This window comes from Nomascus leucogenys, chromosome 22a (assembly GCF_006542625.1).
Source record: "Nomascus leucogenys isolate Asia chromosome 22a, Asia_NLE_v1, whole genome shotgun sequence".
In the NCBI taxonomy this organism is placed as follows: Eukaryota; Metazoa; Chordata; class Mammalia; order Primates; family Hylobatidae; genus Nomascus; species Nomascus leucogenys.
In genome coordinates, this window is record NC_044402.1 from 76,577,573 (window position 1) to 76,592,117 (window position 14,545).

The 14,545-nt window shown below is 43.0% G+C and overlaps 1 protein-coding gene across 1 annotated transcript; it reads left to right on the plus strand.

The window, feature by feature from the left end:
* Positions 1–1,141: 1,141 nt before the first annotated feature.
* HOXD1 (homeobox D1) lies at positions 1,142–3,467 on the plus strand. The gene is made up of 2 exons (XM_003253756.3): positions 1,142–2,016; positions 2,372–3,467. The coding sequence occupies exons 1-2, from the start codon at positions 1,365–1,367 to the stop codon at positions 2,704–2,706; spliced, it is 987 nt and encodes a 328-aa protein (XP_003253804.1). The 5' UTR covers positions 1,142–1,364; the 3' UTR covers positions 2,707–3,467.
* Positions 3,468–14,545: the final 11,078 nt, after the last annotated feature.

Here is a 14,545-nt window from a genome sequence, read left to right on the forward strand (position 1 = left end):
CAGTCCCCCAAAAAGAGAATATTAAAAGAAATACTAAAGGAAGCTGGAAAGTTTGTCAATGTAAAGCTGGTCTTTGTAACCTTTCTACTCTTCATTTCCTGTGCCAATTGCACTTTTATTTCCCGTCTGTCTACACTCAGTAAACAAAACCATATTATCAAGGGAAAGACGTGAGCCCATTAACATTGTGAGCCCTCAGATTTCACTCGCAAGAGACGATGCAGCACTTATCTGATGGAGCAGAAGCTCTAATTGCTTCGAGGTACAAGTCCATCCAAACCTCTGAGATCTCATCAGTCCCCGGTAAGCCTTTGCGCCCTCCAGACAAGCTCCTCAGTGAAAGCAAGCGCCGCACCGGTGCCTGTGCCAGCCTCCCAGATAGGAGCACAAGGAGTGTTCCACCATCACTCTGGATTCTTTATTCCAACAACCCAGCCGGAGGGGGAAATCTGCTAAACTACCCCACAAGGCAGAAACTTTATCAAAATCTGGCACTACAACATTGGCCCTCATCACGCCCCCACAAATTGCGAGGGATAGAAGAAAGCTGCAAAGTCACGTTAAAAGGAAGCCTAGTCAAAAAGTGAAAATTTTGTCCCGCCCTAGGCACACAGCACTCACAGCATAAAATGTAGTTCCGTGAGTCCTAGAAAAGGAGGAAGAAAGGAAAAAACCAAACATCTGCTCTAGGTTTAGAAGAGGGATAACATCAGCGCCAAGCAAACCGAAAGCGCAGAGGACTCAGAAGAGGGGAAGAGGAATAACTTTATCTATCCTGGAGGTGGGCGAGGAGCAGTCTCCACCGGCCGCGCATCACGCTCCCATTTAACCTTTTCCACGCCGCGACGCCCACACTCCGCCCCCGAGGGACTAGCCCCCCGACGATCCAGAGCAGAAGCGGCTCGCGCCCCTGCATCCCCTCGCCCTCACCCGAGCGGCCAGTCCTGCCTTTCTCCCCCCACCTCGCCCAATACCTGTCCGAGAGCAGGCGTTCTGCGCTCTCGCCCCGCCCTTGCCCAGGCAGCCCCCGGTCGCGACGGCTCTCCTCGGGGCTGGGGGGCGCTGGGCGGCGGCCCTGGGCTGCTTTGGCTAACTTGGCTGCGGGGCAGGCGCGAGGAGCGGCGCGCCAGTGCCGACCCTGGCCGTGCGGGGAGGCCGCCCATTGGCTGGCCAGCGCCACGTGGCCGCCCCCGCCGGTATATTAGGCCACTATTTACCTCTGGCTCACTCGCCATGGCTTGGAGAGGGCAGCTCGGGTAGAGAGGGCTGGCGGAGCGGCGCAGACGGCGGCAGTCCTGCTCAGCCTCTGCCCGGCTCCGTACTCCAGCCCCGGCCTGCGCCCTCAGAAAGGTGGGGCCGGAACCATGAGCTCCTACCTGGAGTACGTTTCGTGCAGCAGCGGCGGTGGGGTCGGCGGCGAAGTGCTCAGCTTGGCACCCAAGTTCTGCCGCTCCGACGCCCGGCCCGTGGCTCTGCAGCCCGCCTTCCCGCTGGGCAACGGCGACGGCGCCTTCGTCAGCTGTCTGCCCCTGGCCGCCGCCCGACCCTCGCCTTCGCCCCCTGCCGCCCCCGCGCGGCCGCCCGCACCGCCTCCGGCCGCGCCCCAGTACGCGCAGTGCACCCTGGAGGGGGCCTACGAACCTGGTGCCGCACCTGCTGCGACAGCGGGGGGCGCGGACTACGGCTTCCTGGGGTCCGGGCCCGCGTACGACTTCCCGGGCGTGCTGGGGCGGGCGGCAGACGACGGCGGGTCTCACGTCCACTACGCCACCTCGGCGGTCTTCTCGGGCGGCGGCTCCTTCCTCCTCAGCGGCCAGGTGGATTACACGGCCTTCGGCGAGCCCGGCCCCTTTCCTGCGTGTCTCAAAGCGCCAGCCGACGGCCACCCTGGTGCTTTCCAAACCGCATCCCCGGCCCCAGGCACCTACCCCAAGTCCGTCTCTCCCGCCTCCGGCCTCCCTGCCGCCTTCAGCACGTTCGAGTGGATGAAAGTGAAGAGGAATGCCTCTAAGAAAGGTAAGTCCGCGGTCCTTGGATGGAGCCACCTGGGGTTGGGGACGGAGCCTCCCCCGCGGAAATGCGCTGGGAGCGTTGTGCCGCTGCCTCTCCAGACAGCGGTTTGGGTTTTGTGGAGGAGAGGCGTTCCCGGGCGAATTCCATTGAGTCTGCTTCGAGTACAGACTCGGAAAATGTGCCAGGCATTGAGAAAATTTCAGGAAGGAGCTCTCCGTGGCATTTCTCCTGGCACAAATTCTGTTCCTAGGGACCCAGGAGGGCTGCGCTGGGACTTTGATTCTAACTAGCTCCACTGCTCACCCACGTTCTGTCTCCGGCCTCTGGCCTGGCTGACGCCCTGTCTTTACGTTTGCAGGCAAACTCGCCGAGTATGGGGCCGCTAGCCCCTCCAGCGCGATCCGCACGAATTTCAGCACCAAGCAACTGACCGAACTGGAAAAAGAGTTTCATTTCAATAAGTACCTAACTCGAGCCCGGCGTATCGAGATAGCCAACTGCTTGCAGCTGAATGACACGCAAGTCAAAATCTGGTTCCAGAACCGCAGGATGAAACAGAAGAAAAGGGAACGAGAAGGGCTTCTGGCCACGGCCGTTCCTGTGGCTCCCCTCCAACTTCCCCTCTCTGGAACAACCCTCACCAAGTTTATCAAGAACCCTGGCAGCCCTTCTCAGTCCCAAGAGCCTTCGTGAGGCCGGGACTTGGGGCTGAAAAACTGTGGCCTGCAGAAGTCCCAGGCGACCCCCACCCCTATCTAGACTTAGGAGTTCAGTTTGGGATGGAGGTGGGAGAACAGAAATGAATAGGGATTTCACTTGGGAAATGAAGTACTTTAGTTGGCTTCTGAGTTCCAGATTATATGTCTAGATATTAATTGGCTGTCTTGTAAGCCACTTGTTTGGTTATGATTTGTGTCTTATCAGGGAAAAGGTGCCCAGCTGCCAGCCCAGCTCCGCTGCTATCTTTGCCTCACTTAGTCATATGCAATTCTTGTTGCAGAGTGGCAGACCATTAGTTGCTGAGTTCTGTCAGCACTCTGATGTGCTCAGAGGAGCACCTGCCCAAAGTTTTTCTGGTTTTAATTTAAAGGACAAGGCTACATATATTCAGCTTTTTGAGATGACCAAAGCTAGTTAGGGTCTCCTTGATGTAGCTAAGCTGCTTCAATGATCTTCACATTTGCACTCCAGTTTTGTTTTTTCTTTAAAAAAGCGGTTTCTACCTCTCTGTGTGCCTGAGTGATGATACAATCGCTGTTTAGTTACTAGATGAACAAATCCACAGAATGGGTAAAGAGTAGAATCTGAACTATATCTTGACAAATATTCAAACTTGAATGTAAATATATACAGTATGTATATTTTTAAAAAAGATTTGCTTGCAATGACCTTGTGACATTTAATGTCATAGCATGTAAAGGGTATTTTTTTGTAATAAAAATTATAGAATCTGCTGCTCTCTGCTTTTCTTACACTCCTTAATAATGATTCTCTTTCTTTAAAGTTGATTCAATTTCCTGTATTTGAATTTTCTTGATTCTGCTATGAGAATTTGTTTATGTTGATAACTTTTTTTTTTTTGAGACGCAGTCTTGCTCTGTTGCCCAGGCTGGAGTGCAGTGGCACAATCCTGGCTCACTGCAACCTCTGTCTCCCAGGTTCAAGTGATTCTTCTGCCTCAGCCTCCCCGGTAGCTGGGATTACAGGCATGAGCCACCATGCCCAGCTAATTTTTTGTATTTTTTTTAGTAGAGACGGGGTTTCACCATGTTGGCCAGGCTGGTCTCGAACTCCTGACCTCAGGTGATCCGCCCACCTCGGCCTCCCAAAGTGCTAGAGTTACAAACGTGAGCCACCACGTCCAGCCGATAACTTTTAAAAATAATACTTCCTACGGGTTGTGTACACACCCAGCAAGTTATGGAAAATTAGTAGTTTAAGAGAGAAAACTACTCTGCCAAATGTCCAAGTAACTATGGAAATACTTTCCTTACCTCGAGTGTCCTAGTTTTATGGTAGGTGTGTAGTCTGCACATTAACTCAAGCGTTAGGTGCCTACTGTAGAATGTTTTAAAGCCAAGGAGACACTTCAGGGATATCTTGTTCTTTTGTCTCCTGTCCTCACAAAAGGAAGAGGAAAGGTGACCTGAAGACTTTGTTTCTTGGTTAGTGTTCCCTGAGAAAGGCAGCTGCACATTAAAAAGTTCTCAGTGGCTGAATTCCCATTTCCAAAGTCAAGGGTTACAAAGGAGGCTGGGAAAGGCTAGTAGTCACAAATTTCTACTTCCTGTAACCAAGACTGAGTATCTGGCTGAGAGAGAGCACAGACAGTGCCTTTCTGATTTCAAAAATGAAATATTTTCAAATGAATACTTTGGAAGAGGTACAAGCACAAAATTTGAAAGTTGACAAGAGAGTATGTGGTTTAAAAAAGCCCCAAAACCTAAAACCTATTTCCACCCAACCTCCCATTTCTCATCCCTGGAGGCATTCATAGTTGACCAGAGTTTATGTAACCTAGCAGAAATATGAGAAAAAGATGCAATATAAAGATACAGAATCAAGTGGATACTTGGGACAATTTTGGGGAGTAGGTCCTTATTTTACAGCTATATCTTCAAGTTCTTTCTGTAGTTCAACAGAAAGGCTTAAAGGCCCAAATAATTGAGATAAGAACCTCAGCTCTTTTAGCTAGATTTCTAGATTCCAGTATAATGCTTTAAATCTAATTATTCATGAATCTAAGCAACTGTGAAAGATTACCTTTTTTATAAAACAGCAATGTGATTAGTTCTCTTAGAAAATTGGAGTTACACTGAAGTTCTCATTCTTTGCACCTATAGTTGAATGGAGTTGAAGAAATAAAATGATCAGCTCTAACAAACTCAGCTGATTAGAGGGAAAAGATATTGCTTAAAAAGCAGGTCTGTCAATATTATTCTTATGTTTCCCCGTCTGCCCTTTAATAACTTGATGCTAATTGAATCTTGTTTGAAACAACAGCCCCCCTCTGAGCTCTGCTGCTATTTGAAAGAACTTGTTAAAAGACTTGTGATCTGCTTGCTTACAGCCACCTCTGGGCTTCCCCTGCAGTGGTCTTTGACATGACAATGTTTCCTTTTTGATAAGCATTTAAATGTACATCTAAACAACAACAACAAAATGCCAACATGCTGGGTCATTTCCTTAATCTACCACCCTTTTCTCTGAGAAAATAAAGCTTTTCCTTCTGAAGCTAGTACTAGCACTTAGCCCTGATGGATGTCTTCCTTATGAAGGTGGCTATTATGACATTCTTATAATGCTGTTCTATGAATCAGGCCAATATTAGCTATTTTTTGCCCAACCCCAGGGATCCTTAAAAGCTTTCTTAATGCAGATCACTGTACAGCTATATTCAGTATTAGGAAGAGTCCTGGCTGGAGATCGGGATGAACTAGGTGACCTCTGGAGTTCCCTCCCAGCAATGAAAATGCTACAATTTAATGACTTCTGCATATTTTATTTTAGACCTATCATTTGAAGGGAGTTAGGCTCTAAGAGAAAGCAAATGTACTGTCTAGGATTACAGTGATACTGTGTTTATACAGGAAAAGAGGATTTTAGACACCATCAAATACATGTTGTCAGTGGAGGTACCTAGGCAATGTGGATCATTTACAGAGCATTACTTTTCCCATTATTTTGAGACTTGTGTTATTTTGAGTCAGATCTCCATGAAGTATGAGGTTACTACGTAAACTGCAACGACTCAAAGAATCCCATTTCTATTTTACAAGATTTCAAACTAAATATGCTAATTTACCCTCCTGCGCTCTGTTACAAGGATGAATACACAGTGGACAGTTCTGGCTGTTGTATAATTAACTATTCAATGTTCCTTTGTCTTCACATAATGACCATGTATCTACTTTTTTGGATCAGGATAATTGGGAGTGAGGAAAAGGAAAGCGTTTAATAATAGATAAAATTCCCATAAGTTGAGTACTAGCAAATGAAGGCTTTGCTGACATAAAAACCTAAAGCAATGTCACCTAGAGTTTCAAAAGATTGTGTGTGATTTATGCTGCCTCAATCTCAAATATGGTGAGGACCAACACCAGAAGAGGCTGTCTGATTATCATGTCATCCAAAAAAAACAGAAGCAGGCTCAGGAGAGTTGCATTAGCTCTGAAGTTCTTAATTATTTCTTATGGCCAAAGAAATGATCTATATTTGCTGAATATTGAATTTGAAAACCTCAGGATCTAATCAGGTTCTGAGAGATGTTTAGTCTGACCACAGACCTCTCAACAAGAAAAATGCCCATTGTTAAAACTTTATTCGTGGTTTTAAAGTAAAACCATAGTGGACATATCTCACAAATAAAGATAAATATCCGTCTAAATAGAAACAAAGATGTTCAGGGTTTTTACCTCTATCTAATGTTTTCAAGTCATGAATATGCAACAAATCTGCAAAATAACTCTATTTCAACATCTCATTTGTAATTGCTTATTACATAGTACTTGTTATTCAGAAATAAAATTTCTATAGAAACTGTTAAACTAGATTCAATAATGAACCAAGAGGACGAAAATCCTAAATATTGGTGTGAAAGGAAAGTCTATTACTTAGCTTGTAAAGATTTCAACATAATCTCTTCTCCTAGAAATCTTACTGATATATTTTGGAAAGAAGGGCCCAAGAGTAGTCATTTGGACTTGTCATAGCTAATAAACTATTACAAGTTTATTAAAACTGACAGTTTTGAGGCATTTCTAGAAGGTACTGGACTCTTTAGCACACTGAATTCTTAGGGATTTTGAAGAGCCTAAGCTTATACAATTTGGGGAAACCTAATCTTTAAGGAAAAAAATACAAAATTGTTAATACAAAATTCCCAGGATGTGGAATGGTTCAAGTTAGTGAAGTTTAAATTTCACTGGGCTCATAGTAGATCCATATCTGCCCCTTCCTTGAAACCATTGCTTTTTCTCCACCGCCATCATTGCCTATGAGATAATAGCAATGATTGCTTTTCTCTAACATCTTAGAGCCAGAGTCACTCTTTCTCTTCAAATGCATCAAATAGTGGATAATGGGGACAAGGGCAGGTTGGCACTCTGTTCTGCCCTCTTAGCATCTCAATCTCACTGTGCTCTTCTGGGCTACTGGGTGGCTGACTTTAGCCAGTGGGCTCACTTCACTGCCTTAGAATGGGAACCCTATCTCATCCTAGAGGTCCTCTTCTGTTGTGTTTTCTTCTCAAAGATATAAACAGAAGAGAAAGATAAAGCTGGAGACAATGCAGCCACATTGTTAGCATCTAAACATTTCCTAGGATGGAACCACTGAGGCTGAAGTAAAGGACCCTGAAAAAATAACATTATTATTTTTCTTTTCTTAGAAATGGGATCTTGTTTTGTTGCCCAGGCTGGTCTTGAACTCTCGGGCTTAAGCGACCCTCCTGCCTTAGCCTCCCAAGTAGCTGGGAATATAGGCATGCACTGTCACACCCAGTAAGAACATTATACTTTTCTTTTTTTTTTTTTTTTGAGACGGAGTCTCGCTCTGCTGCCTAGGCTGGAGTGCAGTGGCGTGATCTCGGCTCACTGCAAGCTCTGCCTCCCGGGTTCACGCCATTCTCCTGCCTCAGCCTCCTGAGTAGCTGGGACTACAGGCGCCCGCCACCACACCTGGCTAATTTTTTGTATTTTTAGTAGAGACAGGGTTTCTACCTTGTTAGCCAGGATGGTCTCGATCTCCTGACCTCGTGATCCATCTGCCTCGGCCTCCCAAAGTGCTGGGATTACAGGCGTGAGCCACTGCCCCTGGCCAAGAACATTATTCTTAAGGGAGGAGACCTGGATTTCACTACCAGTTCTATTTTCTGATTAAAAGGAAAAATAACTTGCCTGATCTTAGATTCTCCTATAAAACAAAGTGGGTTGGTCTGGATGATCATTACATTCCCTTATCACCTTAGTATTTCTTCACAATCCTTTACTCTGCTGGTTATTACTGAAGAGTTTATTTAGTAGTACTGTAGCTCTGTAAGATTAATGTCAACGAGAGGCTGGTATTGAAGTAATTTCTGAGACCTTTAAAAATTATCTGGCTTTAGAATCTGGGTGTATGTGCATATGTATATGTGAACTAGGTAATGTTCCTCATTTGTCTACTGGATGAACTAAAAGCTAATGATGATGAGAGCCTCCAAAAAGTCCACTTTCCTTTGAACATATAAACTAGATCTTAACAAGAGATTTTTCAAATGGGTGTCAGCACTTTCTATTTGTATTCTCAATCTCCTTGTCCTTAATTCCATAGTTCAAAGCTGACAACTTTCAGAATAGAGAAGTCATATTGAGTCTTTTCCTTTCAGATACATGGGATTCTGAAGTGAATGCTCCGTTCTGTTGAAGAAAAGAAATATGGTAAACAAATCTCTCCTCCTTTCCATTAGTCAGCAAACCCTATTTCTCCTTCTCCACTGGCTCAGTCTTTATCATTTCTCACTCAGCAATGCAACTGATGCCTCACTGGTCTCCTTGCCTCCAGTCTTCTTCCCAGTCAATCCATTTGAAAGCCCTGCTTTCATTGTATTGTTCCACTTCGAACTCTCAGTAGCTCCTAGTAGCAAGTAGAAGAAACTCAGATGTTTTTAGCTTGGGATTCAAGGACCTCAACACCTGTATCCAGCCATCTTTTTCCTGATAATCTCCCACCATTGCCTGACACACAAAATTTACTCCCAGTTAGTATGGACTGTTTATACTCTCTACAAGAAACTTATGCTTTCCTGCCTCTGAACCTTTTCTCACGTCATTCCTCTCTCATACTTCTACCTTCTCTCTGCCTATCCAAAGTCATCCTTTGTGGCACAGCTCAAACCTCACCACCTCCATAAAACCTGTTTTTTACATCATCCAAATTTAAAGCTAACTCCTCTGAGCTGCTGTAGTATTTATTGTTTGTATTACCTGCTTAAGCACTTAGAATCTCCTGCCATACGAGAGGTCTGTTTCTCTTTCAGCCTTTCTTCCCCTCTCATTAGTTCCCCTTCCATGGCCATATGTATATTTCATCTATCGTTGAGTATTTTATACATAATAGTGGTCCTATACCATTTGCTGAATGTTGAATGTGGATCAAAGCTTACAGTGCTACTCATCAAGTGCTTTCTACCAGGTGAGGAACACTAATGACTTATTTGCTAAGTATTCTCTATATTTCATCACTTATAATAGAACACAAGTGATTTTTGACTACACAGTAAAATACAAATAGGAGGCTAGAAAGCTGAAGGAGGGAGAGCTTATAGACTTTCCTCCTTATGCATCTGGTACGTTCTTTTGATTAAATGCTTTGTATACCAATAAAGTGTGAATGTTATCTAAAACAATCCCTTTTATTCTTTTTTTTTTTTTTTGAGATGGAGTCTCACTCTGTTGCCCAGGCTGGAATGCAGTGGTGTGATCTTGGCTTACTGCAATCTCCGCCTCCCTGGCTCAAGAAATCTCCTGCCTCAGCCTCCCCAGTAGCTGGGATTACAGGCGCCTGCCACCACGCCCAGCTGATTTTTGTATTTTTAGTAGAGCAGGGGTTTTGCCATGTTGGTCAGGCTGGTCTCGAACTCCTGACCTCAGGTGATCCACCTGCCTCAGCCTCCCAAAGTGCTGGGATTACAGGCATGAGCCACTATGCCCAGCCAATCCCTTTTATTCTTACAGAATGTAATTTATAATGCATTTTGGTTGTTGTTTGAGGCTTTTTAATATATTGTATTTGTTACTTATTATAGTTGTTGGAGTACCTTATGGAAACAAAACTCCTGGAGAAAGATTGACAAAACCAAATGAGGTCTAGCAGAGGGTTTCTGGAGACAATTAAATGTAGTAGTTACCACAGTGAACCTTGGAAGCAGACAGGCTTGGGCACAAATCCTGGGACAGATGACTCAGTGTCATTCAGCTTTACATTCCTCCCTTAAAAATGGGAATATTAATGTCTCTACTTCACTGACTTGTGAGGAAGAACAGAGATAATACATGTGGATCATTTAGCACAATGTCTAGTGTAACTTTTGCTAATTATTAAGACAGCCTGACCAAAATGGAGAAACCCCATCTCTACTAAAAATACAAAAAATTAGCCAGGTGTGGTGGTGCATGCCTGTAATCCCAGCTATTCAGGAGGCTGAGGCAGGAGAATCGTTTGAACCCAGGAGGTGGAGGTTGCAGTGAGCTGAGTTCACGCCATTGCACTCCAGCCTGGGCAACAAGAGTGAAACTCCGTCTCAAAAAAAAAAAATTGTAGAAAATGTAGATTCTATGTGAATATATAAAATGAGCTCCAAATGATGAATTAAAACAACAATATTTCTTATTCAGACAAAAATAGCATACTATTTGTCCCTAAAAATCTTAAATAGATTTAAAATTTAAACTTCCTTGGGTTAACCGGCCAAGAGAGTCCAATATGCTTCTGTTTTGACTGCAAATAAAAGCAGACATACAACCAGAATAATCTATTTTTCTAGCAGCATAAGGTTCATTTGGAAACTTCAGAAACAACTGTGTTTGTATGCTTCAGAATTGTCACATGGGGAAGCTATCTGAGAATTGTCAAGGACTGTTTTTATTAAAGGTTTGTAATTTGGGGCTTGGCCCTTGATTTTTAAAAATTTATATATTTTAGAGGACAATGTTATCTCAACTGGTTCCATGTAAACACAAACAATTGCAGCTTAGATATTTTAGTACACCAATGAAGTGAATGAACTTTGTTCTGAATGAACTAAGAAGAATAAAGGTATTGCTTTATACCTGTCCCTAATTCAACATGTGTCACAATGACAAAGGTAAGCTAGCTGTAATTCATATGTAAATAAAGACTAAAGGTTTCAAATGTTCTATTTCTGCCTCCTTCCAATTTTAGTTATAAAACATAGTTATCATTTGGAACTCAAGATGAATAGATTTAGCTTAAAGCTTTCTCAGTTAAGATTATGTAGTATTAGGGTCGCTTGTTTATTTATTTATTTACTTTTTTTTTTTTTAATTAGCAACAGAGTCTCACTATGTTGCCCAGGCTGGAGTACAGTGGCTATTCACAGGCACAATTATAGATAACTAACTATAGCCTCTAACTTCGGGGCTCAAGCCATCCTCCTGCCCCAGCCTCCCAAGTAGCTGGGACTACAGGTGTGTGCCACCATGTCCAACTGATTTAGTTATATTTTTAATTTTAGGAACACTTTAATAAAGTTCAACAACACATTTGGGTTGCTAACAAATCCAAACTTGTAAATATTTTTCTCCCATACTTCTAGAAGGCTCTCTTAGTGAAGAAGAAACAGTTATCTGTTAGTTTCATCTGGTTTCTCTCTCTTATTACACCTAAATAAATGTAAATTTAATATTTGTATTTAAAAATAGCATGCATGATATTTGTCCAGTTTTATAAAATTATTTCTATGTACCAAGTTATCTATGCACCTATCACTCCTAATATCTGAGTGTCTACATAGAGCTGTCAAGAAAGATGTTCATCTATTATTAATGATGGTTACTTCTACATAGTAAGATTTTGTTGACATTTTTTTCTTTGTAGTGATTTTCTGTTTTGCTTAAAATTTAAATAATTAAATGCAGAAATAATAAAGTCATTACTTTCAAATATAAGAAAAAGGGCAAAATTCATCTGGTAGCCACAGTCATTGCATTTATTTTTGCCAGTGGAAGGTCCCAGAGGAATTAGATAATGCTTCTCATGTGCCAATTCTTGAATAATTAAATAAAAACGTCTGTGATATACATGGGTGTACACATGAGTCAAATAAATGATAGATAAGGTCTATCATTCATTTCTTCAACAGGGAATTGAGAATTTGAGTATCACATATGTTCAATTTTCATCCTACCAGTTGGAAACAAGTTCTGAATTGTGTTGATAAAAGCGGAATTCACTATTAGCAAAGTAATAAGAAAAGTATACCTTTAGCTTAAGTAAAATGGAGAATCCAAGAAATGTGGAAAACTATTCTGTTTATCATTTTTCTATACTTACAATACAAAATTAAAGAAATGTTAAAAGCAAGTTTATAAAGATATAGGCACACATTTTAAAGGATGCATATTTTTAATAAGCTTCACAGTTTTCCAGGGAGCAACACTAAAATATTCTTTCATTTTTGTTGTAGCAAGATTTATAAAATTTGATAGTGGTCTGTGTAACATACATACAAACACAAGTCTAATTAAGCCTCAAGAAGGTTAGTAAGGGTTAGGTAACCATGCTAAGAAAATGCTAGTCCTTCCGTTAGTTTTATTTAGAAGTTGGCTTAATTCACTAGCAACTTGATCCCTCAGGGTATGCCTGAGAGAACTTAAAACAGATTTTTTTTTTTTCCAGATAGGGTCTCAATCTGTTGCCCAGGCTGGAGTGGAGTGGTGTGATCTTGGCTCACTGCCGTCTTAACCTCCCAGGGCGCAGGTGATCCTCTCATCTCAGCCTCCTTCCTGAGTAGCTGGGACTATAGGGGCCCACCACCACACCCAGCTAATTTTTTGTAGAGATGGGGTTTTGCCATGTTGCCCAGGCTGGTCTCAAACTCTTGGAATCAAGTGATCCACCTGCTTCAGACTCCCCAAATGCTAGAATTACAGGTGTAAGCCACTGTGCCTAACTGTCAGATATATTCTTTTTCTAATGGTATTAGGTATCTTCATTTGGCTGAAATTACTTAAATCCTGTGGAGGATCTATTACATAGCTGCCATTGTTTTGGCTTGCCCAGTATTCATCTTCTGTCCCTCTAACAACCTGACACTTTTTCTGTGGGAAAAGGAACAGCTGATTCCCGTGCCTGTGATGGTGATACCTGCCCTGGGGCCTGTGCCAGAATTACATTCCAGGTGTTACTGTTGCCTCCTGCGTGTGGAGTACCCTCCGAACCTAGTTTCCTAGCCCTCCTAGAGATAACTAAAGTTAATCATTTTTCCTTTTTAAGCTACCTTTAGTGGGTCCAATGTTTGCCACTCAGAACACAGTGTGATGCACTGCCCTCAAGGAACTTACAAACTCAGTAGAAAGGAAGATTGGATAAGTCCAAAAATAATATTAAGTGCTTTATTGGCACTTCACATACTTAGGACTGTGTCCACACAGCACAAAATGAAGCGGCAGGCTGGCAAGCATCCAGTTGCTTTAACAAATTTGGCAATGCATTGAAAACGTGGGGCTACAATGTCGATCATAAGATCTCTGGAGAAGGGAACTCCACAACTTCCACTGGTAATTGGCTGCTAGTTGCTTCAGAGACTCTGGTAATGGAGAAGTGAAGTCATTTTTTTCCCCCTCCATCTCTTTAGGTTCTTAAGAACTTTCCTTCTCAGCTCAAAGTGGGAATTTTGGACTAAGTGATGACAAAGATCCCAATACTAATTGCTTCTGGCTTAGTTTCATGGTTGGATTAATTTTAATTCCTTCTGTTTCCAAACCCTTCTGTGCTCCACACTGCACTTTGCATACATTTATTATAGAACAATTGCTGTTTATTGCAATTATCTGTATCCATGTCTGTCTCCTCCAGGGCAGGAGCTATAACATATTCATCTTTCTAGCTCTAGCTTCTCTACCATATTCACTTTTGCTGTGTTGGGTATTGTGCTCATTTTACAAATTTTTTTTTTTTTTTTTGAGATGGAGTCTTGCTCTGTCGCCCAGGCTGGAGTGCAGTGGCGCAGTCTCGGCTCACTGCAAGCTCCACCTCCCAGGTTCACGCCTTTCTCCTGCCTCAGCCTCTCCTAGTAGCTGGGACTACAGGCACCCGCCACCATGCCCGGCTAATTTTTTGTATTTTTAGTAGAGACGGGGTTTCACTGTGGTCTCGATCTCCTGACCTCGTGATCCGCCCGCCTCGGCCTCCCGAAGTGCTGGGATTACAAGCGTGAGCCACCGCGCCCGGCCTACATATTGTAATTACTGAAGAGATTTTTTAAAAAGACTTGTCTGTTTGCCCACTTTGGCCCTCCTGGAAGGTACTGCATCCCATGCTTGGGTTACAATGATGAAGCGAGAAAGTCTGTCTCTGTCTCTTCTTTTTCTGAGACTCTTCTGGCCACTAACAGCCTCTCTGTACAGGCCTACCAATACTGTCCAGTCAGTAGTGGATTAAGGCAGCTCTAGGTTCTAATTAGCAGTGTTCTATCTTAACCTAGCTGCTTTTTAAACTGTATACAAAGTTTAGTGTACTCTTCTGCATGTATGTTACATTTTACAATCAAAAGAAGTGAAATAATGTACATTTAAAAATATGTCGTCTCCTAAACATACCAGGTTTCCCTCTGAGTGAGAGATAAGGCTGTCTCGATATGTTTTAAACTTCTTCTAGAGACAAGAGTGAGACACTGAAAGTGTAATATCAGATGACATAGAAAGCAGAATTTTAAGATGGATTAGACTGGAAGATGCAGAAGTCAGAGAGGCCATTTAGGGATTCATTTCAGTGGCCTTGATGAGAGATGATGAAGGCTTGAGGCAATGAA

Coding starts and splice junctions, on each gene's coding strand:
- HOXD1 (XM_003253756.3), top strand. CDS start 1,365: ATGAGCTCCTACCTGGAGTACGTTTCGTGCAGCAGCGGCGGTGGGGTC. Junction 2,017..2,371: donor GAGGAATGCCTCTAAGAAAG/GTAAGTCCGCGG, acceptor TTACGTTTGCAG/GCAAACTCGCCGAGTATGGG.